This window comes from Artibeus jamaicensis, unplaced genomic scaffold, assembly GCF_021234435.1.
Source record: "Artibeus jamaicensis isolate MK-2021 breed Jamaican fruit bat unplaced genomic scaffold, CSHL_Jam_final contig_464, whole genome shotgun sequence".
NCBI classification, from domain to species: Eukaryota; Metazoa; Chordata; class Mammalia; order Chiroptera; family Phyllostomidae; genus Artibeus; species Artibeus jamaicensis.
This window is the reverse complement of record NW_026521842.1, coordinates 19,311,837-19,335,303: the sequence shown is the minus strand read 5'-3', so window position 1 is coordinate 19,335,303 and position 23,467 is coordinate 19,311,837. Positions and strand designations below refer to the sequence as shown.

The 23,467-nt window shown below is 50.0% G+C and overlaps 2 protein-coding genes across 14 annotated transcripts; one reads left to right on the top strand and one right to left on the bottom strand.

The window, feature by feature from the left end:
- Positions 1-954: 954 nt before the first annotated feature.
- Positions 955-2,800, bottom strand: CIAO2B (cytosolic iron-sulfur assembly component 2B). Its single transcript, XM_037162532.2, has 5 exons — positions 2,612-2,800; positions 2,375-2,454; positions 2,009-2,134; positions 1,549-1,594; positions 955-1,165 (listed from the first exon to the last, which is right to left on the bottom strand). The coding sequence occupies exons 1-5, from the start codon at positions 2,763-2,765 to the stop codon at positions 1,068-1,070; spliced, it is 504 nt and encodes a 167-aa protein (XP_037018427.1). The 5' UTR covers positions 2,766-2,800; the 3' UTR covers positions 955-1,067.
- A 29-nt stretch (positions 2,801-2,829) lies between these two features.
- Positions 2,830-11,931, top strand: CES2 (carboxylesterase 2). 13 transcript variants are annotated; one of them, XR_008391870.1, is made up of 6 exons: positions 2,843-2,919; positions 3,426-3,538; positions 4,050-4,125; positions 4,223-4,360; positions 5,208-5,310; positions 7,448-7,896. XR_008391870.1 is itself a non-coding variant. In XM_053666563.1 (4 exons), the coding sequence occupies exons 2-4, from the start codon at positions 4,355-4,357 to the stop codon at positions 6,037-6,039; spliced, it is 243 nt and encodes an 80-aa protein (XP_053522538.1). In that variant the 5' UTR covers positions 2,851-3,538; positions 4,279-4,354; the 3' UTR covers positions 6,040-6,486. The 13 variants fall into 13 exon arrangements, 3 of the variants coding, with proteins under 3 accessions (XP_053522538.1, XP_053522539.1, XP_053522540.1); XR_008391874.1 differs by lacking the exon at positions 7,448-7,896 and adding an exon at positions 11,593-11,931 and having other exon boundaries at positions 2,851-3,538; XR_005084878.2 differs by having other exon boundaries at positions 2,851-3,538; positions 4,279-4,360.
- Positions 11,932-23,467: the final 11,536 nt, after the last annotated feature.

Here is a 23,467-nt window from a genome sequence, read left to right as displayed (position 1 = left end):
AGACTGAGGGTCACCAACAGTGAGACAAGTTGGCATCGCACACCTACTGGTGGATGTGAAAGGGTACATACAGTACCCATGAACTCCAATCTGAACTCAACCTACCTCTAGTTTACAGGAAACACAGCAGACAAAGGAATAAATTAGACTGTGGTGCTTCTCCAGCACAACTCACCTGGACTTTAAAAAAAAGTCACTGGCAAAAAAGAAAAAGGAAGGGGTTGGGAAGAAGAGAGACAGCAACCAAATGCAAATACCTGAACCCTGATTGGAGCCTGATTAAAAAAACAATTGTCAATGATGTTTTTGAGAAATTCATGACAGGATATTAGACGATGTGAATTGTTCATTTTTTTAAAAGATTTTATTTACTTATTTTTAGAGGGGAAGGGAGAGGGAAACATCCATGTGTGGTTGCCTCTTGAGCGTCCCCTATTGAGGACCTGGCCCATAACCCAGGCATGTGTCCTGACCAGGAATCAAACCAGTGACCCTTTGGTTCAGAGACCAGCACTCAATCCACTGAGCCACACCAGCCAGGGCTAGAATTGTTCTTTTTTTTTTTTTTTTGCCATATAACAGTACTGTACTTATACAGGCTTACTCTTAGGAAACACAGGATGAAATACTACTTAGACATAAAGGGTCCCATGTCTGCAGATTACTGTTAAATGTATTTATATTATACACACGCATAAATAAAGCCAATGCTGCAACATACTAGCAACTGTTGAATCCAGGTGGTAGTATATGAATGTGTTCACTACACTACTCTTTCCAATTTCGGGGTATACTAGCAACTTTTCCTAATCAAACCGTTGGGGAAATTTTTTTTAATGAAATGCATCTCATTAAATGACCTGGCCAGTATTTAGGTACTCACTATGAACACCCCCGCCCCCCGCCAAACCCCGAGAGACTCGGAAATAAAAGACTCTAAGGCATGCTGGAACATGAATATAAATTAAGGGTTTATTACAAAATGCAAAGCGTTAGCTTCTCATTGTCAGTGGGTCAAGAAAACAAGGCAATGAGCCCTGGGTGAGGCTAGGGATGAAAAGCTAGTCTCAGGAGCGTGCTGACAGGCACTGGTTCACAACCTCCAGAAGGTGGGTGTTCTCCAGGGCAGCTGCCACCCGCTCCTTATCTGCAAGTTGCTTGTTCACTGGATGGGAAGGAGGGAGTGATAAAATATATATACCTCCACCAACGAAGCACTCTCCCCCATCACCCCCTTACCAGGACCCCAAGCCTCGATCAGGCTACCTGAACCACTGAGTGCACCTGGGATCCCTCCCACCTGGCTGCTCGTATCTGCCTTCTGTACTGTAAAGCCTGACACACCCTGGCCCTGTGTCGTTAGGAGAGGGAGAACAGGAGTGGGGGATGTAGTCAACAGATGAGACGTCAGTCAGTCCAGCTTCAGTCTAGGCTGTCACCTCCACTAAGGAGTCCCCCACCCAGCAGCCACCCACCCCCTTGCCCCACAAACCACCATGGCAAGGGGGAAGCCTCAAGGCCAATGCCTCAACACCAGCCCACACTTACCCGCATGCTCTGAGGCATGGGTCCCTGGGGTAATGTGCACGTCCATCTGGGAGGGAGACAGGCAGAGCCTGAGCACTCAACCACCTGTCTACCCCGTCTTTTCTCTCCCCTAGTCACCACCTTCTAATCATGCCTCTGGACTCTGACCCTTCCGGTACACCCCAAACCACCCATAGCCACTCTATTTCTATCCAAAGGCCTGCCTGTGCCCCAATCCCGCTCCAAACCTATCTACAGCTCCCTACTGCCCTCCCTGCCACACTTCTCACTACTCTTCTGCACTTTCCAGCTCAGGCCTTTATTCTTGTTGCCCCATACCATTGAAAGGCTTCTTCCAATTTCATCTGTTAATTGGGATTCTGTCAGGTCTTATTCTGATGTCCGTGTTCACCCTCTTCATGTTCTTTTCAGTAGCAAATAACTACACTTGCTCCATCCCCAGCACCCAGTTCCAACCCACCTTGAAACGCTGGGGAAGAGATCGCAGAAGCTTGACTTTGATGGACAGGCCAATAAGGGTAGCCATGCTGCAGTGAGGAATGGTGGGTGTGAAGGCCACTGCCACAGTGCTCTCAGGGTCACTCACCTGGTTGGGGGTGACATGTCAGAATTCTTGGCCCTTTCATCCCAGAGACCCTCTTCTTAGTTTGTTGCTTCAGACAAGTCTTCTAACCTCTACGGGCCTCAGTTTCCTCATCCATAAAATGGGCACAACAATCCCCTCTCCCAAAGATCCCCTGAGGAGTCCTTGAGCTAAGAGAACGGCCGCTGAACCTCTCTGACTCTCCCGAACAAGTAGCTCCCCTTGGACGCCGGGCTGACTCACCTGAACCCGAACCTGCTCTACTACGTTCAATTCTTCTAACGTCAGTGGATGCTCCGGGTCATTGATGGAGCGAATCAGATGTAGCAAGTGAAGGAAAAGGGACTCTGGCGCCTTTTCCCACTCAGAACCCTCCGCCAGGAATGCCTGGCCCCGACACAGCTCCACCGACTACTGACCATCAAGTCATCCCCCTCCCAGTGCCCCGCGGACGCGCCCGCGCCCGGCAGCGGCGGATATCGAAGATCTCGCGCGCGTCGATGCTGTCTGGAACCTGCTCGTCTTCCTCGCCCGCGGTCACCGGCCGCTCCCCCGAGCGCTCGTAAATGAGGGGGTTAGCATTCTCCAGGAGGCCACCCCCCACCCCGCCGCTGCCGCCGCCACCGCCCACCATTGCGGAACCGCTCCAGGCCACAGTCGGCGGGCACTTCCGCTGCTAACGGCGCACTTCCGGGGAACGGGAATGGGCGGGGCGACGGGGTCGCGCGAGGGACCTGCCAGGGGTTTGGAAGGGGCTGTGGGCTCCGCGCGCTCCTTTCGCGGATACGGTAAGGTGCGACAGTTCCAGCAACGGCACAGAGAAGGTGACGCTGGGCGGTGCGAACCATAGCGTGCTGGACTGAGGCTGGTCCTCGCGGCGCTGAAGACCGGTCTGAAATTGAACCTGACATATCTTCGGGCACCTTCCTCCGGGCAGTCTGCCCCGGAGGCTGAGCCGGAGCTCCGGTGCCCAGAGTTGCCTCTATCCTGGCTCAGTGCACTGCGTTTCGGAACCTCCCGAGGGCACGACTGCATCCCCCGTTGCACGTTGTGCCCGGGAGTGCCCTGCCGAGCCCCCACAGCGCGGGCGAGGCGTTCTTTAAATGTTTATATAGTGAACCTTGCCTGGTCTGGGGGAGGGTCACCGGTTTGATTCCAGGCCAGGTTCCCAGTAGGGTGTGCGCGAGAGGCAACCACACGTTACTATTTCTCTCCTCTTTTTCCCTCCCTTCCCTTCTGTAAAAGTAATAAAAATTAAAAAGTTTAAATGTTTGTTAAATGACTGGCCCCTCAGGCCTAGGACACACAATAAAGAGATGAAAAACCCTGAAGGTGGACCCAAGAGACATCCGTGAAAGCAAGGAGGAACTTTCAGGATGAAGGGCATTCACACCTCCCTGTCTTAAGGTAGTTCCCATTTCTCCATCAACATGTACCTCATCTAGGAAGCTCACCTGGGTCCCTATCTTATTTCCTTGTTGCTCCCTTACTTGACCCCGGAACACCTTTGTCAGGCCTGTGACTACAAGAACAGTGAGCTCGGGTTTGAGGAGAGGGTTCTTGGTATTGCGGAGGGGTTGTAGAAACCTCGTGGCCCCTTCAGAAGTGGCCCAAGAGCGTCTGAGCAGAGGCGGAGTGGCCATGCCGGTGCCTGCCTGCTACTGGCCTTTGCCCTCTCAGTGCCGCTCTCCTGCCAAGCCCACCTACCCATACCTACTTCCTGCCCAGTCCAAACTCTGGACTTGAAGGAGGCAGTCACTGATCCTGCGGGCGGGTGGGGAAGTAGAGTGCCCCTCTGTGAGCCAACCTTGCAGTTGGACTTTGAGCGAGGATGAGTGCAGTAGCCTGTGGATGCCTGCTTCTCTGTGAGGGTGAGGCTCCCTTGGGGGGACCAGGTCTGACTTGCCAAAGTTTGCAGATGCCGAACCTGAGGCAGAGTGGGAAGGATGAGGGAGCTTGGGGACCCTCTGCCAGACCCAGTGCAACCACCTGGGGTGAGCTCCTTGAGGTGGGTGTCTCATCCCCTCGGTGTGGCCCAGCCCCAATCTGTCAGGTGCTGGAGAGCCCACTCTTTAGGGAGGGGGGGCTCAGGGTTTCATAGCTCCAGGCCCAGCCTACCCCCAACTTGAGGCTCACCAACTACCCAGGGCTTGAAAATCTCTGACACCCAGAAGGAAATGGACAGAGACATTGAAAGCTATCCTGCAGACGACAATATTAACCATGATGGTAAGGCTCCGGGAGTCCTGCCCCAAGGGAGAAGGTCTCCTCTCCTGTCCCAAGGCAGGAGAGACCCATCACCCAGCTCTCTTATCCATCTAGTGTTCCCATGAATAAAGGCCGGCCTCACCCCAGAGGTTGGCCCCTTCCCCCCATTCTTACCGCATCCCAGGATTCGCCTCCCAAAACCTGCCCCTGCTGCCTCCCTGCCCCTGCCAGCTTGCCTAACCTGACTCTTCCTGATCCATCTGGGGTAGATGTTGCCTCCTAAGTTTGGTGACTGTTGATGGAGGAGCACATGGGAGACAGCAGGGACCCCCAGACCCTCCAAATCCAGTTCCATGAAATGATAGGGGGCTCTATCTTGGCAGTCCTTGCACTCCAAGGTGCAGATTTTCAGTGTGAGTACATCTGTAACTAAGGCCAGACCGGCAAGACGGCAGCCTTGAGCTGCAGGTTCCAGGCGAGGTGTGTTGGTGTCCAGGTCCCAACCCATGTCTGTCTGTTGGGCCTCTAGGTACCAGGTACTTGATGTCCCTCATCTTGGTAAATCTTTATGGCTAGTCCAAGACATTTCCTCCATTTTACTGATGAGAAAACTGAAATTCAGTGACTTCCTCAAGACCACACCCTAGAATGTTCCAAGACCTTAATTTGAACCCAGTCCCTTCCTTCTGCCCTTGCTCCAACCTGGGGCTTCCTCACCTTATCGTCCAGATTCCAGCTAGTTATAGACAAAGCTGTGTCATAACTGTGGGTGATACAAGGAAGCTCTAGGTAAGGGGGTGCCATGCCACGACCTGTCCACCCCATACCCTCAGGTTCCCATGCCTTGGTCTATTTCTGTGAATTCCAGCATTGGTCCAGCTTCTTCGAGGACAGCAAGCCAACCCGTGTGAGGGCAGACCATGATGATGAGATGTCCCTTGTCTTTGGAACCTCTTCCTGGAGCAACCACGGTAAGTCTTCCTAGATGGGTCCCTCAGAGGCCCCACGTTCCCAGGATGTAGGATGGGATGCTAGCTGGACCCCTGAGAGAAGGGAATTGCCCCCACTGTACAGATGAGGAAACTGAGACTCAGAGAGAGAGGCCAGGGTTAGGTGTCCAGGTGTCCTAGAAAGGCAGAGCCAGAATGGGGCCCAAGACTCTTCAGACCGGACCCTATGCTCCCTTCACCTCTCCCACCCTGACCATGGCCGTCTAGCATGGGCGTAGAGGGAGGAGTCTCAAAGGCATATTTGTTTCTTTTTTCTTCTTTTCTCCTTACCTGAGGACATACTTATTGATTTTAGGGAGAGGGGAAGGGAGGGAGAGAGGGAGAGAAACACTGATGTGAGAGAGAAACATCCCTCAGTTGCCTCTCTCACGTGACTTGTGACCAAACCTGCAACCCAGGCATGTGCCTTAACTGGGGATTGAACCGGAGACCCTTGGCTTTGCAGGATGATGCCCAACTAACTGAGCCACACCTGTCAGGGCCATCTTTGTTTCTTAAATGCCTTTTCAGTGTCAGAGGAATGATGGTCAGTGATCCTGCACCGCCCTGTCCACAGGAGCCCCAACACTGAGGGTACAGCCTATAGTGGGCCAGGCCCTGAAGGCCCACAGGTTCCAGTTATGGATGAAGACCCCACCTCAGAAAATCCAAGAGCTCATGGAAGCCAAAGAGAAGCACACAGAGCTGTAGCCCTCTGTGTCTGGGTGTGGGAGGGTGGGCTTGTGTGCAGGTGGGCTTTGCTACATGTGCCCGCACGTACCCACTGAGGAGCCAGTAGCTTATTCCCTCCTTCATATAACCATTCATTCATTCGTCCATCCATCCATCTATCCAGCAACCATTTACTGAGCATAAATAATTGAGTCCCTGTCTGGTGTGGCTCAGTTGGTCGGAATGTCATTCCATAACTAAAAGGTTGCCTGTCCGGGGTGGGGCACATGCCTAGGTTATGGGTTTGATCCCCAGTTGGGGAACATGCAAAAGGCAACTGATCAATGTTTCTCTTCCTTCCCCCTCTCTCAAATGAGAATAAAATAAACTTTAAAAAAGAATAAATAATTGACGTCAGTTGCCAATCCTGCCACAAGTCCTCTCGTGGTAGACACAGTCAATAAAAGCTGCTGCAGAGCTGTGGAAGGGCAGATTCCAACGAAGTTTTCTTCCCCAGCACCCCACTGGGCTGAGGCCCCAACCTGCCTTCCTTACCCCCACCACCTCCCCACCCTCTCTCCTCTTCCTTGGAAGGGAGTCCTTTGGGAAATGTTGCCCACACCCGGCTCTCAGCAAGCCCCCCAGGCTCTCATACCTGTAAATAACCAATAGGAAACCTGGATGCCAGGAGCCTAGAGCTCTTAGATCTCAGAACAAAGTCTACCAACTACTGAGAATGTCAAGTCTTTGTCCCCACCCAGCGCCCCCCTAAATTAAACAACACACCCACTCATTTATCTGTGTCGCAGAGGTGACCAGTTCCATTTTTTGTAAATAGTAATGGGCTTGCAGGGGCGCCTGGAGCCTGAGTCAGCTGCGCAGTGGCCAGGATAACCAAACCACGTGGATTCCTCCATCACCTGCCTCCTGAAGTTTGTCTTTATCATTAGTGGTTCCTTGGACACTCTAGGGCCCACACTTACATGATCACAGCACATCCAAGATTTTTATCTCTGGCATGTTTCCTGGAAGTAGAATTCAGGGGCCAGAAGGTCCTGGCATGTCTAGGAGACATTCTTGTCCCCTGGCTCCCAAGTGCCTCTCCATCCAGGGAGGTCTCCTTCCTGTTGGAATTCCACTTGTCAACCAACCCCACCTCATCAACTCTGCGGATCATCCCCCAACTCACTGTAGGCATGCACATGATTAGTTTTCCTACTTATCTCATTGTTTTCCCTAAACTTTTCCTCCCATCGCCCACCCTTCCCCCCAAAAAAAACATTTTCATGTTTTATTCCAGTGTTCAGTTACAAAATTATGTTCACATGGCGTCTGTTCCACCAAAGCAGTTTCTCTCTGTGACTAAGAGGCTGTATCTCTCTTCTCATAGGCCGAGGGCTCCCTCCATTCTCATAATTATGACCAACTTGCCCTTTCCATGCACTAGATTCTCCAGGAGGAAGTCCCTCCGCTGCATTGAAGTCCAACCTTAGAGCCTCTTGAAACTGGGCTTGAAGAATGAAGATTCCTGCACTGCCCACTCTGGCCACGAGAGGGCAGACAAAGATAACCTTAAACCTGGGCTGATTTGAACTTGGTGGAAAGAGCTTTCCTTACAGTGAACACTTACTAGCACGTGCTTCCCCTGCATCCTGAAAGCATATATTGTGCACCTGTGGCATGCATGTATCAGTGTGTTTTTCAGTCCTACAGATGCAAAATATACTTCCCAAAAGTGGGTTCCAAGGACTAGTTTTTAGGATTCATTTCAATAATCTTGTTTTATTTTTTTAAACAGCTTTATTGTGGAATACTAATTTACATACAGTTAAATTCACCCATTTTAAATGTACAGTTTGAAAAATTTGAGTAAAAGTGTAAGACATACAAACATCATATCAAGGTTTATTTTATTTTTTTAAAGTATATTTTGTCACTTATGCAATTATAGTTGTCCCATTTCCCCCCTTTATCCATTTCTTCATTGCACCCCACCTCCCACCAGCATTCCCCCCCTTACTTCATATCCATGGGACGTACATATAAGTTCTTTGGCTTCTCCATTTGCTATACTATTCTTAACCTCCCCCTGTCGATTTTGTTTCGACCATTTATGCTTCTTATTCCCTGTACCTTTACCCTCATTCTCTCCCATCCCCCTCCCTGCTGATAACCCTCCATGTGATCTCCATTTCTGTGATTCTGTTCCTGTTCTAGTTGTTTGCTTAGTTTTTATTTTTGTTTTTTTAAGTTCAGTTGTTGATAGTTGTGAGTTTGTTGTCATTTTACTGTTGGTATTTTTATCTTTTTCTTAGATAAGTCCCTTTAACATTTCATATAATAAGGGCTTGGTAATGATGAACTCCTTTAACTTTACCTTATCTGGAAAGCACTTTATCTGCCCTTCCATTCTAAATGATAGCTTTTTGCTGGATAGAGTAATCTTGGATGTAGGTCCTTGCCTTTCATGACTTTGAATACTTTTTTCCAGCCTTGTCTTGCCTGTAAATTTCTTTTGAGGAATCAGCTGATAGTCTTATGTGAACTCCTTTGTAGCTGTCTCCTTTTCTCTTGCTGCTTTTCGGATTCTCTCCTTATCTTTGATCTTGGATAATGTAATTATAATGTGTCTTGATGTGTTCCTCCTTGGGTCCAATTTCTTTGGGACTCTCTAGCTTCCTGGACTTCCGAGAAGTCTATTTCTTTTGCCAGATTGGGGAAGTTCTCCTTCATTGTTTTTTCAAATAAGCTTTCAATTTCTTGTTCTTCCTCTTCTCCTTCTGGTATCTCTATGATTCAGATGTTGGGGCATTTAAAGGTTCCTAAGCCTCTCCTTATTTTTTTGAATTCTGTTCTGGTTGAATGTTTATTTCTTCATTCTGTTCCAAATCATTGATTTGAGTCCTAGTTTCCTTCCCTTCATTGTTGGTTCCCTGTGTTTTTCTTTATTTCACTTTGCATAGCCTTCATTTTTTCCTCTGTTTTGTGTCTATACTCAACTATTTCTGTGAGCATCCTGATTACCAGCATTTTGAACTCTGCATCTGATAGGTTGCTATCTCCTTGTCACTTAGTTCTTTTTCTGGAGCTTTGATCTGTTATTTCATTTGGGCCATATTTCTTTGTCCCAGCACACCTGTGAAAGAGCTTTGCAAACTGCAAAGAACTGCCCACACAGAGGAGGTGTGAGAGGACCCCTTTGTTGGGAAACTACCTGCCTGGTTTCAGAAGCTGTAACCCCCTGTGGCTAAGGCTGAGTGAGCGGAGCGACCTTCAGACCATAAGCCACTAAGGAGACAAAGCTTATCTCCCTGGCAGGGGTGTTACTTCTGCTCCTTTTTCTTCACCCTGCCTGGCCCCCAATGCTTAATCAGTTAGCCAGTGATGGGTAAGATTCCCCGAGGGGAAATGACCTACACAGGCATGATCACGGGGAGGCCCCCAGGGAAGGACTTGGAGGACTATAGCAAAAGAGGGTGATGGACCTTCGCCCCTCAGCTTTGACATAGCCTGAGGCCTCATTCTGTCTGCAAGAAGTCTCCTAATTTCTTAGCTGCCTTACTTCCCCTGCCTGACTTAAGCCTGAAACAATGACAGAGGGCGGTGCAGCCCTATGCTGGAAAGGGTGGGTTCTCCGGGTGATCAGGCCTGAGAAAGAATACATAAAATCCTGTGACACCTGCTTTGCTAAGAATGCTCTGCATTAAATAAGGGCCCAAGCAGGAAATCAGTTTGTTTCCCAAAGTTTTGTAGCCCTTTAGCTAACAGACCCTGACTCAGAATGTCCTCTAGTAGTTCTTTGTATGCTATTGTTTGATTCTTACTGCCTAACAATGATTAATGAGCTTTACCTGTATTCCTGTGCAAAATGAACCTAATAAAAGCCCATTGAGGAAAAGGCTCTTGGCCCTTCTCCTTTGAGAGATTGGCCACCTTTCCTCCCCAAGCAGATCATGTCTTGGTAGACTTATTCTCATCCCCTGCGGGCAGGGACCCCCCACACCCCTTGGCCCCACTGGCTGCCTCCATGCCCAAAAGGGCCACAATTACAGCCACTCCTGTGTGCCCAGAGATTGCTTATGTGAGACCTGCAAAGACCTGAAACGAGGGCAGACAGGTGTTTTGGCCACCTGCAGCTGTGGGTGTGAGGCTGTGCTCCATCACACCGATTCCGAATGCTATTCCAATGACCAGCTGCATCAAAATTTTCTCATACAACCATGAGATTCTCATTCAGAGGGTGTAGGGTGGGGCCCAGGAATCTATATTTTTGCAATGATTTCCCCCAGATGATTTTGATGCACAACCAAGTTCAATAAGACTTGGATCAGATCTGCTTTTTGTCACTTTGCAGAGTAAGCCTCAGGGGGCCAGGGCACAGAACAATTCAGTTTTGATGAGGAAGGAGGGGAAGAAATGACCAGGGTTTTTCAGGGAGGATAACAGATGTGAGGCCTCAGCAATGCTTGGCAACAGAGTGGGGCAAGATGAGAGCCTGTTAGAGGAAGACGTGCCCTTCAGCAGACAGCACTTGGCCTAGTTTGCATCTGTTCCAAGAGGTAGCTATCATGTAGGTATGCCTGCTGTCTGTGTGTGTGTGTTTGTGTGTATAATATGTGAATATATGCGAAATATGGGGACACTGTAACCTATGTCTAGTTATACTTACCCATATTTTTCAGACCATAAGATGCACCTAGGTTTTAAAGAAGAAAAATAGGGAAAAAATTTTTGAAGCAAAAAATGTGCTAAAATATTTAATAACATAAATAACATAATATTTCACCAATGTAAATGTAAAGCTACATTCAGACTATAAGATACACCCCCATTTTCTCCCCGAGTTTGAGGGGTGCGTCTTATAGTCTGAAAAATATGGTATGTGCATATATAGTTATGCATATGGGCATGCATTTAACTCTTGTGTTTCTACATGTTTATTTGTAAATGAGCTGTGCTCATTTATAATTATGTATGTAGTAAATTTGCATGTACATGTGAATATTATACACTCACACATGTGAGTGTGTATATGAGTGAGAATGCATACAGGGGTGAGCAAAAGTAGGTTAAATTACCAGCCATCATTACTTGAAAGATAATCATAAGGATATGAAATAACAATAAGGAAAAGACAAATAGTACAAGTAAATAATATAATAATCAATAAATAATAATACGAGAATAAACTTTAGTGTACTCACAACGGTAAACCTACTTTTGCCTGCCCCAGTACATGTGTGTGATTTCTCCCCAGAAATAGGCCAGGCTAATATTTGCAACAACAAAGAGGGATAGTCATATCAATATCAGACAAAGGAAAATCAAAAATAAATGACATACCTATGGATATTAAATGATACATTAAATGACACAAATAGAAACAATTCCTATAACAGACCTAACTTTTATGCACCTACCAACACAGCTTTGGTAAACCCAATAAATGAGAGAGAAAAACCCTGAGAGCGACACAGAAAAAGTGGGAAGACATACAATTGTTGTGAGCGCCCAGCTGCTGCAGATGCCCATGGCAGATGATGAGTCAGTGTCCTTTCAGGGGTCAAGGTGACCCTTCTCCTTTCTTTCTAGGTGCCTGGAACATCAAGGAGCCTCTGGTGGTTACTGAATGTGGGGTCCTCCAAGGAAAGCAGTTACACGTGAAGACACCCATCAATGTCTTCCTAGGGGTCCCCTTCTCCAGATGCTGTGGGTGCTTGTAGATGCACTGCCCCAGAGCCACCAGAGCCCAGGGAAGGAGTCGGAGATGCACCCCTGGGCCAGACGGGATTCAAATCTTTCCCCTTGATTCTGAAGGCCAAGCTCTCCCCCTGCTCCATGTAGGTGGGTGGGTTGCATGGGGTGGATGAGAAGCCCAGGCTCAGACTTTACCTGCAGCCCTCCTCAGTCTTCTCACTCCTAGATGCTGGCTTCCCCATCTGCCTGTACAAGTTGGAGGCCATGCTCCCACCAGCATCATTAAGACATTCTGCACTAACGGGGCAGACCATGGAGACGATATCCACTTCATCTTTGGATGTCCCTTCTCCAAAGGTGCTAACACCTCACCTGACACCCAATAAGACTTTTTTCACAATAAACCTGTCACATGGATTTTGTTACCCCTACTTTACGGATGGGACACTGAGACAGAGACATGAAGATCTGGCTCAAGGTCATGACCTCGTGGTGGCAGAGTGGAATTTTGATCCAAGCCTGTCTGACTCACCCTGCCACTTCCGTCCTGATCTGGTGCAATCCCTGAGGAAGGGTGGCCCCCAGAGGAGGTGTGACATCTCCACTCTCAGGAGAAGCAGAGCTAGCAGAGTGCCCTGCCCACCTCTAACCAAGGGACAGGCAAGCACATAAGCACTCATCAGTGAAAGCCTGAGGTCTGGGAGCTCCATGGCCTCCACCCACCCCCGCCCCCCAAAGGTGGTCCAGCTGGGTTTTGATTCACCCCAGTGCTTGGGGGGGCGCATCCTGACCTGGAGGTCCAGAGGTCTGACTCTAAGCTGGTCCAGGTCTGCTTCTGAGGATCCCTCAGTTCTCCCCTTCAAGCTTTCTATGTGTCTGGAGAAGAAACGTTTTCCACCAGCCACTTGTCTAGAGGTTATCCTTTCCCCAATTACAGTGCAGCTGAGCAGGAGCCTGAGCTCCATCAGAGCCCAACCAGGCTGCAGCAAATGCCAGGATTAGAAATCCTAGGACCTCCTCTAGAAATTGGAGCCTGGAAGACCTCCGGTGGGCAGACGGGATGGTGGGCTGGCCCCTGCCTCCCCCAGCTCTGGTTCCAGCTAGGGAAGGTTCCAGTCTTCCAGTGTGATCCTCCCCTGGGGGCAATGCTAGATGAGGCGGGAGGGAAGAGCTACCCACTGCCCTGGCTCCATCCTGTCTTCCCCGACGGCCACCCAGAGTCCTAAAGCCCCGGCCAGGCCCCACCTCTCAGTGAGCAATTCTCAGGGCTGGTTGGATCTTGGTGAAGCCCCCGCCACACACACACCTTTGTGGTTCCCTCCCCTTCCCCGGCTCCCGATTTACTCGGCTCCCCGGAGCCACGGCGAGGACGAAGGGTCCCCGTGTAAAGGTGGCATGGAAATAGCGCGTAAACAGGCCTGCTGAGGGCCCCTGCGGCTTAGCTACTGCCGAGCTCGACTCCCCGCTCCGGAAGCAGTGCCCCTTCCTCTCCTCCAATACCCCGCCAGTCAGCGCCCCCCCCCCGCCCCGGCCCCCCAACGTCCCCCCACCCAGCAGCAATTACTGGCCAAGCCGGCTGGGAAAGGGCCAATTAGTGCGGGAGATGACGCCCCTACGCGGTGCCCCCTCTGACCGCAGCCTCCCGCCCCCAGTCTCCCGCCCCCAGTCTGCTGCCGCAGCCTCGACAGCCGCCCTCCCTGCCTGGCCGACAGCGCCGGCTGCCTGGGAGCCCCAGGGGACGCGCCGCCCCGCCTCCAGCCAACTGCGGTGTTGGATCCAGCTGCCTGGCGCTGGGCCAGAGCCCTGGCGGACGCGGGGGCGCCTCGAGCTGAAACGCCGACGCTGGGTGGTGGGGGCAAGCGAGATGGGGCCTCCCTCCCAGTTAAGGCTCCTGCTCTCTCCGCAGCCTGCGTCCCCTGGCGCAGTGGGAGCAGGGCTGCCCCATTCTCAGGCAGGCTCTGACCAAGCCCTCGTATGGCCCTCATGATCTCCCTGGCTTTGGGACCTCCAAGGCTTGAGCTGAGCTGGCCATACCCAGAGCAGTTTCCTGCTGGTGGCCAGGGAGCTGGGCAGCAGGGCGGGCGGGCAGTACAGAGCCACAGGTGCTCATCACCAATCAGAGAATGCATGGACTTCCTCCCCTGGGTCCACGTCCTGCAAAACCTGACTTGCTCACCTGTGGGCTCTGGGAGACCCAGAGGAATCAGTCCTGCCCTCCAGGAGCCCCAGACTAGGTGAGCAGAGATTCCAGGGACTTGTCCGGGACTTTGAGCTCAGAGAAGCTCTGAGGTCCAGGGAGGATCAGGTAAAGGAGCGAGGGGCTGCCGAGGGAGCATCAGGAGCAGGCACCACCACTTCAAGTTTTCCCTTCCCCACTGGCCCCTTCCGAGCCCGGACTGGACACACTGGGGCCCTGTAGTGAGGAACAAGGTGGGCCAAGGTGGATCCAAGACACTGGGTGAGGCCGAAGTTTCTAGAAGGAAAGAAACAGTCAGTTGGAAGGACCACAAGTGGGGTTGAGCAAAGAGATTTACTGCACAATACTTCCGTTTCCCCCATCGGGGCCACAAGGGGCTGGATTAGAGGTGCTGAGGCCCCTGACAGGTCATGGGGTTGCGGGTGGCCTCTTTTCGGTACCCTTCCCTGCTCTCACCTCTTCTCTTTCAGGTCTGACCTTGTTAGGGAAGGGCTGGGGCCTTGCGGTGTGCTGTAGAACCTCCCTCAGGCCCTGCTGGGTCAGACTTCCTGGGAAGGACAGGGGACTGCTTCTCTAAAGCAGTGAGGATGCCCCTTTCCATGTATTAAGGCCATTAACTGAGTGGAGAGGGAGAGAGTGCCTGTAAGAAATTGGGCTGTGGGGACTGAGTGAGGAAGGAACACAAAGACACGGCCGGAATCCTTCCTGGAAGGGGGTAGATGTATATTAAAGCACGAGGAAAGGAACAGAGCGAGATGGAAGAGACAGTGGACTGATCTGCCAAGAAAGGCAGGGGGTGAGGAAGAAAACAGAAGCAGGTACACACGCAGCGAGACAGGCACATGGGCAGAGAGCCAGGGCAGTGTTGGGGGCTGTCCAGGCTGGACGAGGGCAGGCCCTGGACACTCAGAAGGTGACTACAGGCAAGAATGTTTCTCATCCTCGGCCCTGGCTGGTGTAGCTCAGTGGATTGAACACAGGCCTGCAAACCATAGTATCGTGGTTTGATTCCCAGTCAGGGCACATGCCTGGGTTGCCAGCCAGTTCCCAGCAGGGGACACACGAGAGGCAACCACACATTGATGTTTCTCTCCCTTTCTCCTTCCCTTCCCCTCTGAAGATAAATAAATTAAATCTTTAAAAAAAATGTTTCTCATCCCAGTTGCTTGACCACTGAGATCTAACAGGGGGGTCCAACCCATGGCCTGCGGGCCGAGTGTGGCCCAGGGTGGCTATAAATGCGGCCCAACACAAAATTGTAAATTTACTTAAAAGTTATGAGATTTTTTGCAACTACATGTTACAATGTGTTTAACGTGTGGCTCAGAGAGGCCAAAAAGTTGGACACCCCTTAGGACCTAAGGGTTGATGGAAGGGGTCAGCTGGAAACCCTGTGGGAGCACAGAGGAGATGACCTACCTTGGGCTGGGGTGGGAAAACAGTGTCCGAAAGGACCAGTAAGAAAGCATGGAGGGAATGGAGGTGGGGAGGCAGGGGAAGCCCTGTCTGCTGGGGGCGGGGGGGGGGGGGGGGTTGGCAGGAACAGAGGCCTAGAGGCAGGAATTAGCCTGTCCCATCCCAGCAGCTCTGTGTCAGTGTGGCCAGACCAGGAAGTCTAAGAGAGGAGACTTCCTGGGAGGCCTGGGAGGGAGCACTGGAGCAAGGCCTGAGGCATTGGAGAGCTGTGGGAGGGACCTGTCCTGGCCAGACTTATCTTCCAGAAGGATCTTAGAGGTTACAGAGAACAGAGTGACTGGAGGAGAGAATACAAGTGGAGAGAACAGGGGAGGGTGGTACCAAGGAAGTATGTTCATAAAGCAGATGGACAGGACTTGCTCACAATGAGGGGATGGGAGATAGAAAACTCCTAGGTATCCTGTTGTTCCAAGGAGTAGTGGGACAAGGCAGGAGGTGAGTTCTGACCACTCCCCCTCCCCGACCAATAGAACAGCTCCTGGGCACTCTGGTTCAGAGCTCTTCCAGGCATCCGAGGCTGGGAATTCAAGTGACCCCTCCCTAGAGTTAGGGGGACCTCAACCCCTATTCACTGGGACCAGGAAAAAGCCCGAAGGAGAGTCTAGTCAAGGCTAGGGGTGCAGGCAGGGCCAGGTGTTGCTGGGGAACCCCCTGCACTCCCATTCATCCCCATAGAAAGCCAATCAAGACAGCACTCCAACCTCCCAACACTGACCCTCTGTTATCACTATAATATCTCCATGACCTCGAGGAACTGGGTTTGCACCCATTTGTCTGTGGAACAAATCAGAAGGAAAGGCCCATTTGAGCCTTGTAAAGAACTCAGAGGCTGAGAGCAGATGACCTCATGGAGCAGAGTTCAGCATGCCTCTTGTAGACAGAATTTTGGAGCTGCGTGTTCTTGCTTGGGCCTGTCCTGGCCCTTGCCTCTCCGGGCCTGGTTCTTCTCAGCTGTGTGCTGGGAACAATGCCTGTGGTAGGACACTACTGCAGCCCAGGCTCCTCCATCTGTGGCCCAGGACTCGTGTGTACTCCCAGCCCCTTCAGCCACACGCACTGCGGTAGAGCATGCCAGGGACCTCACCAAGGAGCCACTGGGTGATCATTATGGATCTCCTACAGTGAAAGAGCAAGAACCCTTTTCAGTGGGTAGCCTGAAGGTGGAAAAAAAGCCTTTCAGGAAATTTGCAGCAGTGGCAGGAATATTCATCAAGAGCTGGTAGGGTTGCCCCTGACTGATTCATGTCTCTTTTCTAAGGAGCAGCTCTTCTGGCTGAGGGGAAGGACTGGTATGGTAGCCTCTAAGGCCTTCCAGAGACCCCAAACCCATGTCTCCAGACCTCTGGCCCTGTTGCTGGGCCTTCCAGCACCTGCTGCAGTTGCCACCACCGATTTGTTGCTCTGGAATCATGGGATTCTGCACTGCTAGGAAAGGCTGCTCACGGGCAGGGTTCATGGGTTCCAGTAATCCTCTACTGTGTGATCTCAGACATTCAGCTGGCCTCTCTGATCCTTCCTGTCATGTGAAATACTGACATTGCTTGGCTTCTAGGTAACTAGTATATCTACAAAACTCAGCACATCTGGGAAAAGAATAATTTTTCCAAGAGTGAGGATGCAATCATGCCCAATTGAACCTTGGTAGTGGAGTCTAATGAGAAAAGCAGGGAAACCGTCTGGATATGCAAGCCATTATCCTGGGTGTCGCATACCTCCCTCTCACAGCACAGGAGCCTGGCAGGCAGAAGAGCTGTTGCAGCACGCACCTCCAGGGGGCACCACTTACCTGGTTTACAGTGTGAACAGGCCCCCTAGACATAACCTGAACTCCATGACCTGCCTCCTCTGGGCTTGCCACCTACACTCACTCACACTGGACTTGCCACCTACACACACTCACACATGCCAAGCTCTGATTGGCTGATTGCTCACTCACCATCTAACCCAAAACATCCACATTGGACAGTCTTCGAAACCCAATGTACTCTAGCCTATCCATAGTATCTCTGTATCCATCTCAATCTCCAACACTACCTAAGTTGCAAGGCATGCTGGGAGCTCCCCTTAGACAGATGGGAGCAAGATGAAGTTAGCATAAGGTGATGCTAGAATGGCTGGGGTGGAGAGAAAATGGGGAAAAAAGTGAGGCTAGGAAAGCTACCAAGACTGCAGGGTGCCTTTGAAGAGGTTGGGTTCAGTATCTAGGGCAGGCATTGGTGAGGGGGTTTTGTGGGCCAATCATTCTGCCCGGTACAGTGGAGAAAGGCTTCTCAGAAGACTTTGGACCCACACTTATTGAAAGAATATGAATTTACCTGGCTGAGAAAGAACAAAGCCAGCTAGATAGAGGAAGTTAGCCAAGGCTGAAGCTGAACTCCTTGCCCATTCACTCAGAAGTATCATCTAGAGGAAGAGAATTATTGTTTTCCTTATTAACTTGTGTACCTGGAGGTAAGGCAGGCTGGTGAGGTGGCCATGAGCTAGTAATTCTGACTGCTGATTTACAAGGCAATGTTATAGCACAATGGGAAACCTGGCCTGCCAGGCTGGTTTAGAGCTTAGGAAATTTGGGAAAGAATCCAAGAACAAAGTAGAGTGTCAAGGTATCATCAGCAGGGAGACAAAAGGAAAGAAGGTAAAAGCGGATGCATTTGGATTCAAGGTCAATAATGAGCCAGAAGTGAATGTTGAATTATTCAACCTCCTTTATTGATCCATTGATATCTATCTGCAGGTCTTAGTTTATTTTTGATTGCATTTCCTGTGTCTGAGATGCTGAGAAGAGAAATGCAAGGAGGAAGAAACTGATCGTTAAGACTCAAGAAGAGAGAAATTTGGCAACAGGTATCGGGAACTTTAAAAAACTCATACTTTTTGATATGGTGGTTCTACTATCCAAAACTCTGAAGAAAAAGTTTTAAGACCCATGATGTTCACAGAAACTTATTTTATAACAGTGAATAATAGCAAGCAACCAAAATAAATGACCAATAGGTGATTGGCCAGGGTGCCATTAGGAGTTTCATATGATTGCATGAGAAAATATTTATGCTATAGGGTTAGAATAATACAGCATTCGAAACTGCACCTATAGTTTGTCATAACTGTGTGAAGAAATGTGGATGGAAGGAGGCCAAAGAAAATATACTGAAACGCTAGCAATGATTGTTTCGAGGTGATGGGACTCTCTTTTCCTTCATTTCCAATTTTTTCTACCAAGTTTTAAATAATTAAAACAATTTAAGAGACACTTCTATGAAGGCTGCACCATAGTACAATAAACAAATTAGTGGGGAGCCAAATCCTCCCAGAACCCAGGATGTTGCAGTGTCCTAGGTGAGCTGACCCTCTCCCTGGCACATCACATGGACCCAAATGATAGAATAAGGGGAGACTGTTGGGCAGTCATTCTGTGTAGGACAGTCAAAGACCCTTGAACTCATATTTAAAGAAAAAGTATGAGTTTCCCCCACAAAGAAACAGGAAGAATCATGCTGGACAGAGAGAGGAGTAAAACCAAAGGCTCTGAGGCATGTGGGAAATGCAAGCAGGCCAGTATGGCTGGATTGCAGGGTGCCGTGGGGAGACATGGAGGGAGATGGGATTGGAAAGGAAAATAATGATTCTCAGGGGGTCATGAATACTGAACTTGGGCCTTTGCCTTTCTGCCACAGGCAAATGGGAGACTTGAGGGAGGGGGTTTAGGCAGAAGGAGAGTGTGGTTAGAGCTCACTGCTGTTATTCTTCGGTCCTCTAGTCCAGTCCAGGGGTCCCCAATCTCCAGGCTGTGGACTGGTACTGGTCCAGGCCTGTTAGGAGCCAGGCTACACAGCAGGAAGTGAGCTTGAATGTAATGTGCTTGAATCATCCCCCCTCTCTCTGGTCCATAAAAAAACTGTCTTCCAGGAAACTGGTCCCTGGTGCCAAAAAGGTCAGGGACTGCTGGTCTCGTCTGTTTCCTATCATCCACCAGAAACTTGGAGAGCAGGGAAGAGGAAGGGGTACAGTCCAGAGCAGCCCTCAAAGGTGGTCAGCCACAACTCCTGACCCCAGCCTCGCCCTCTTCCCACCACACCAGGCTCAGTCCCCTTCCCCAGGCACCCAGACGAATCTCTCGCCTCCCATGACAAAGAGGCTCATTTGGAGCCTGGGCAAGATTTGCAAACGTCAAACTTGTAATTACAAGGATGAAATCATCTGGTTCCTTTTAAGCAAACGGGTTTATTGATCCCAACGCTGAAGAAATGCTATTCTGGGGAAACTTGCTCCTCTCCACTTTCCTCTCCCTCTGGAACGGCTGAGCCAGTGGGGGGAGAGTGGCCGGGGAGCTAAGAAGGGGGAGAACAAACTTCCTGGTAGGGGAGATTCTTGGGGGCCTAAGGGTGAATTTTATGGTATGTAAATTATACCTAAAAGAAGAATTCTTTAGGGCTTAGGAAACTGCCTCATTCAGACAGATGACACCCTCATCCTGGACTTAGGCCCATCTCTATCCAGAAACTAGAAACTGGATAAAGCTAGGGCATTAGGCACTGTGCCAGCCACTAATTTTCCTTCTCTCCCACCCCCTTCAAGTCTCATTTGTGGCCTCAGTTACTATTTCAACTTCTAGATGGTAACAATATTTCCTCAGTAACTGAAAGGAAATGGCTTCCTCAGAAAAAAATTCACCAGTGTCTCAGGGACCTAGGAGGACCTCACTCCCTCTTCAAGGAGAGGAAGATGTAGGTGGCTGCTGACACCAAACCTGGATAAAGCCAATCTTTCTACTGGCCTTGAGGAGGCAGGACAGCTAGGCCTTGACCTTCCAAGTCAAAGAAGGACAAACAGTTGGGCTCGGGGACAGGAGTGCACAGCCATCAAGGGCAGGGGCCACATGCTGCCACAAGGTCCACAATAAGACCCCTTCATTCAATCTGTTTGTGACCCTTTGGGAGCATGTTTGGGTGCTCCAAGAGGAGTGACCCCAGCCACAGCTCTGCGTGAGCTCATGGTTCAGTTACGGAGAAAGGCAGGACTTTGGACATCTCCACCAGCGGAGGCCTTAGAGTGGGTTGGCTAAGAGCATGACCTTGGGATCACGAGCCCCTCTGAGCCTCAGTTTCCTCATCTGAAGAGTATGGTCAATAATACCAAACTTGCAACGTTACAGTGAGGATTGAACAAAGATGATATACTCCCATGCTTAGCCATTCTGTTATCTCTAATCAGTCAGGGTCTTGTCACTGTCCTATGGTTACTTATTTACCTGCTCAGAGTCTTTATTGTGTCACAAGTCAAATGGGGACAAGAAAACCTGTCTTAGAAGTTGGTTGTGTGAATTAGCTGAAATAAGGGACACAAAAGTACCAACTCAGAGCCAGACGGTTGAGGGTTCCCATCACCTGTTCAGTAAGTATCATTGTGCATTCTCTGCCCACCCGGGCAAGACCAGTCTGGGATTCCTGCAGGAGCAGCTGCCCGCCCAAGATGGTAAGGAAGAGAAGGCCCTGGGCTGGCTGAATCCTTAGGAAAGAAAGGCTCCAAACAGTGGGGCCTTACAGAATTCAGTCGGATTTGGGGGGTGAAAAGTGTGTTTCTAGGTAACAAACAGATACCCTCAGGCTCCTATCAGTGGGCCCTACCAGAGCTGGCTCTTAGCAAAACCCTCCTCAGGGTAGTACCTGGACCAATCCAAACAAGGCCGGACAGAAGGGCAGAGCTAAATATAGTTGACACGGGTGAATTTTTCCTGTATTAATTTTCTTTAATTCTGTTTTTAAAGCAAGTTAAAAATGTTTTAATAACAACAACAACAACAAAAAAGGCACGCAGAGGTCAGCTAAGGAGATGGCTTCCTTCAGCCTGCAGCTTGTTTCCCGGTCCCTCTGGCCAGTTGGACGCCGGACAATGCCGAGTGTGGGTTACCCTGTGGCCTGGAGTTGCCAAAGGCTGTCTGTGGTGTTGCTGTTCTGGGTCAGCCTGGCAGGCGTTCTCATCCCTTTCCCTCAGGACATCATTTCCCACCCCTGTGAGGCTCACAGAGTACTATGCCCTGCTCTGCACTCCCACCCGTCCTCCTCCTGCTCCCCTGAACTTATGAAAGATTTGTCTTGACCTTGACCTTTTCCTTGTTAAAGTTCATGGTGTCTGTTTGGGTATCTTAGCCTTTCTAGTGATATTTCAACTTTTATTTATTCCATGTCAGAAACAATGATTACTGGAATCGAAAGACCAGAGTCAAATGCAGGTCTGTGAGCCCCAACCAGACCCATTGTGGATTAAGAGCATTGCTGTATGCATCATTTTTTTAGAGACAGAAGTTTTATACAAATGTCTACCTAGACAAAATATGGTCGTGCTGAATGATATCACATGGATGTTCTTTTTTTTCTACCATAGAGGCCAACAGCAGAAACTGCGCTGGTGGAGGGGAGAGTATGTGAGCCAGACTAAGCCAATCCAAGTCCTTTTCAGGAACTTTATGGCTCGGAGATGAAGAAATGGCTGCTCCCATCCTTTGCCAGGAAACTAATGCCATCAAGAGAGCTTGAGAGAATTAAGGAGTGAGAAGAAGTGGGAAATAAATAAAAAAGAGACTGTTTCTCTGTGATTTATTTACTGAAATAAAATGGACTCCCCTTTTAGCTTTGTTTACTTGAATTGGGTTTCTGTCACTTGCAGTTGAAAAAGACCTGAGAGGAAGATTCTGAGATGGAAGGAGGCCCAACAAGAGTGGTTGGTGACATCCACCTTTATACCCCTTCGATTTGTGTACACACATATATTCATTCACACAGTCTTGGTGGGACAGGGAAGCATGCCCTTGAAAAGAATTGACTCTGTGTTTGCTATCCAGAAAGAACATGTTTGTTAAAACCACCAGCCTACAGATTTGACTTTGTTGAAAATTCCCTCCCTGACCTTAGGTGACAGAGCACGCCCTGGACCTTAGTTAGGGTTACCAACCCATTTTGTCAGGGACTGGGTGGTTTCCTGGGACATGGGAATTTTGTTGCTAAAAGAGGACAGTCTCAAGAAAAATCAGGACAGTTGGTCAACCTAGCCCAGGATTATACCTGTAAAATGGAGATAGGACTAGACAGGGGTGGGAAATCTGGCTGAACTCTGCAGTCCCACATTGCCAATTGCTCCAGGCACTGATTCCTGGGAATTAGGTGTATCTTCACAGCCCTTTGCAATATGGTCAGCTACTCTCAATCTAGGTTGGCAGCATTTGCCATCCTTGGACTGAGTTTTGACAAGCTGGAATTTTAAGGATCAGAATTTATTGAGGTCCAGTCAAGCTCTGCCATAAATCTCATGTCAGACTCTCTCCAGTTTGGACTAAATGACTTTTCTAGATGCGAATCTTTTTAGGATTTCATTGCACGTTTAGGTCAATATATGGACTGATATTAGGATATATTTATAAATTCAACTTGTTTGTTAAAAACGTAAATTAATTGAGTGTTCATTATGTGTTTGGCTTACATAAAGGCTCTCACGCTAACACCATGAACTTGTGTCTGAATTTTGGAAGTAAACAAACTGAGACTTAGCGGTCCAATCAATGCTTGTCTAAGGCCCCAGGCAGCTGGCAGGGATGTTGAGTAAGATCCCATCTAGGACCCATCTGACACCAACAACTCCGACCTTTCCAATCATGATACAGATTCAGTGGGATGCTCTAGTCGGTTTCCACCTTCAGCTTATACCCATTCCAATCGGCCTGGGGAAGCAAAGTCCCCCAAAACTTAAAAAAAAAAATTGTTCAGTCACAATTTGGGGTTACTCCACGCGGCTGGGAAGCCCAACAGTTCCACATAGTCGAAAGGAAGGGCCCGCTCGGGCTGCTCCTTCTCCAAGGACCGGGCAGATCCCCCACAGGGCGGCTCCACACTGACTAGCCCACGGGCCGGCAAGGGGAAGAGGGCCGCGCCGCGGGAGGAGCTCGGGTTCGCGCAGCCGAGCCGCCCAGCTAGCATGAGGGCGGCGCATGCGCGGCGCGGGTCGCGGAGTTGTGAATGGTGCGTTTTGTTTGCAGGAGTTTGGGGCGGTGGGGGGGGGGGCCGAGGAGGAGGGGTGGGGCCGACGGGGGCGGGGCCGGCGGGCCAG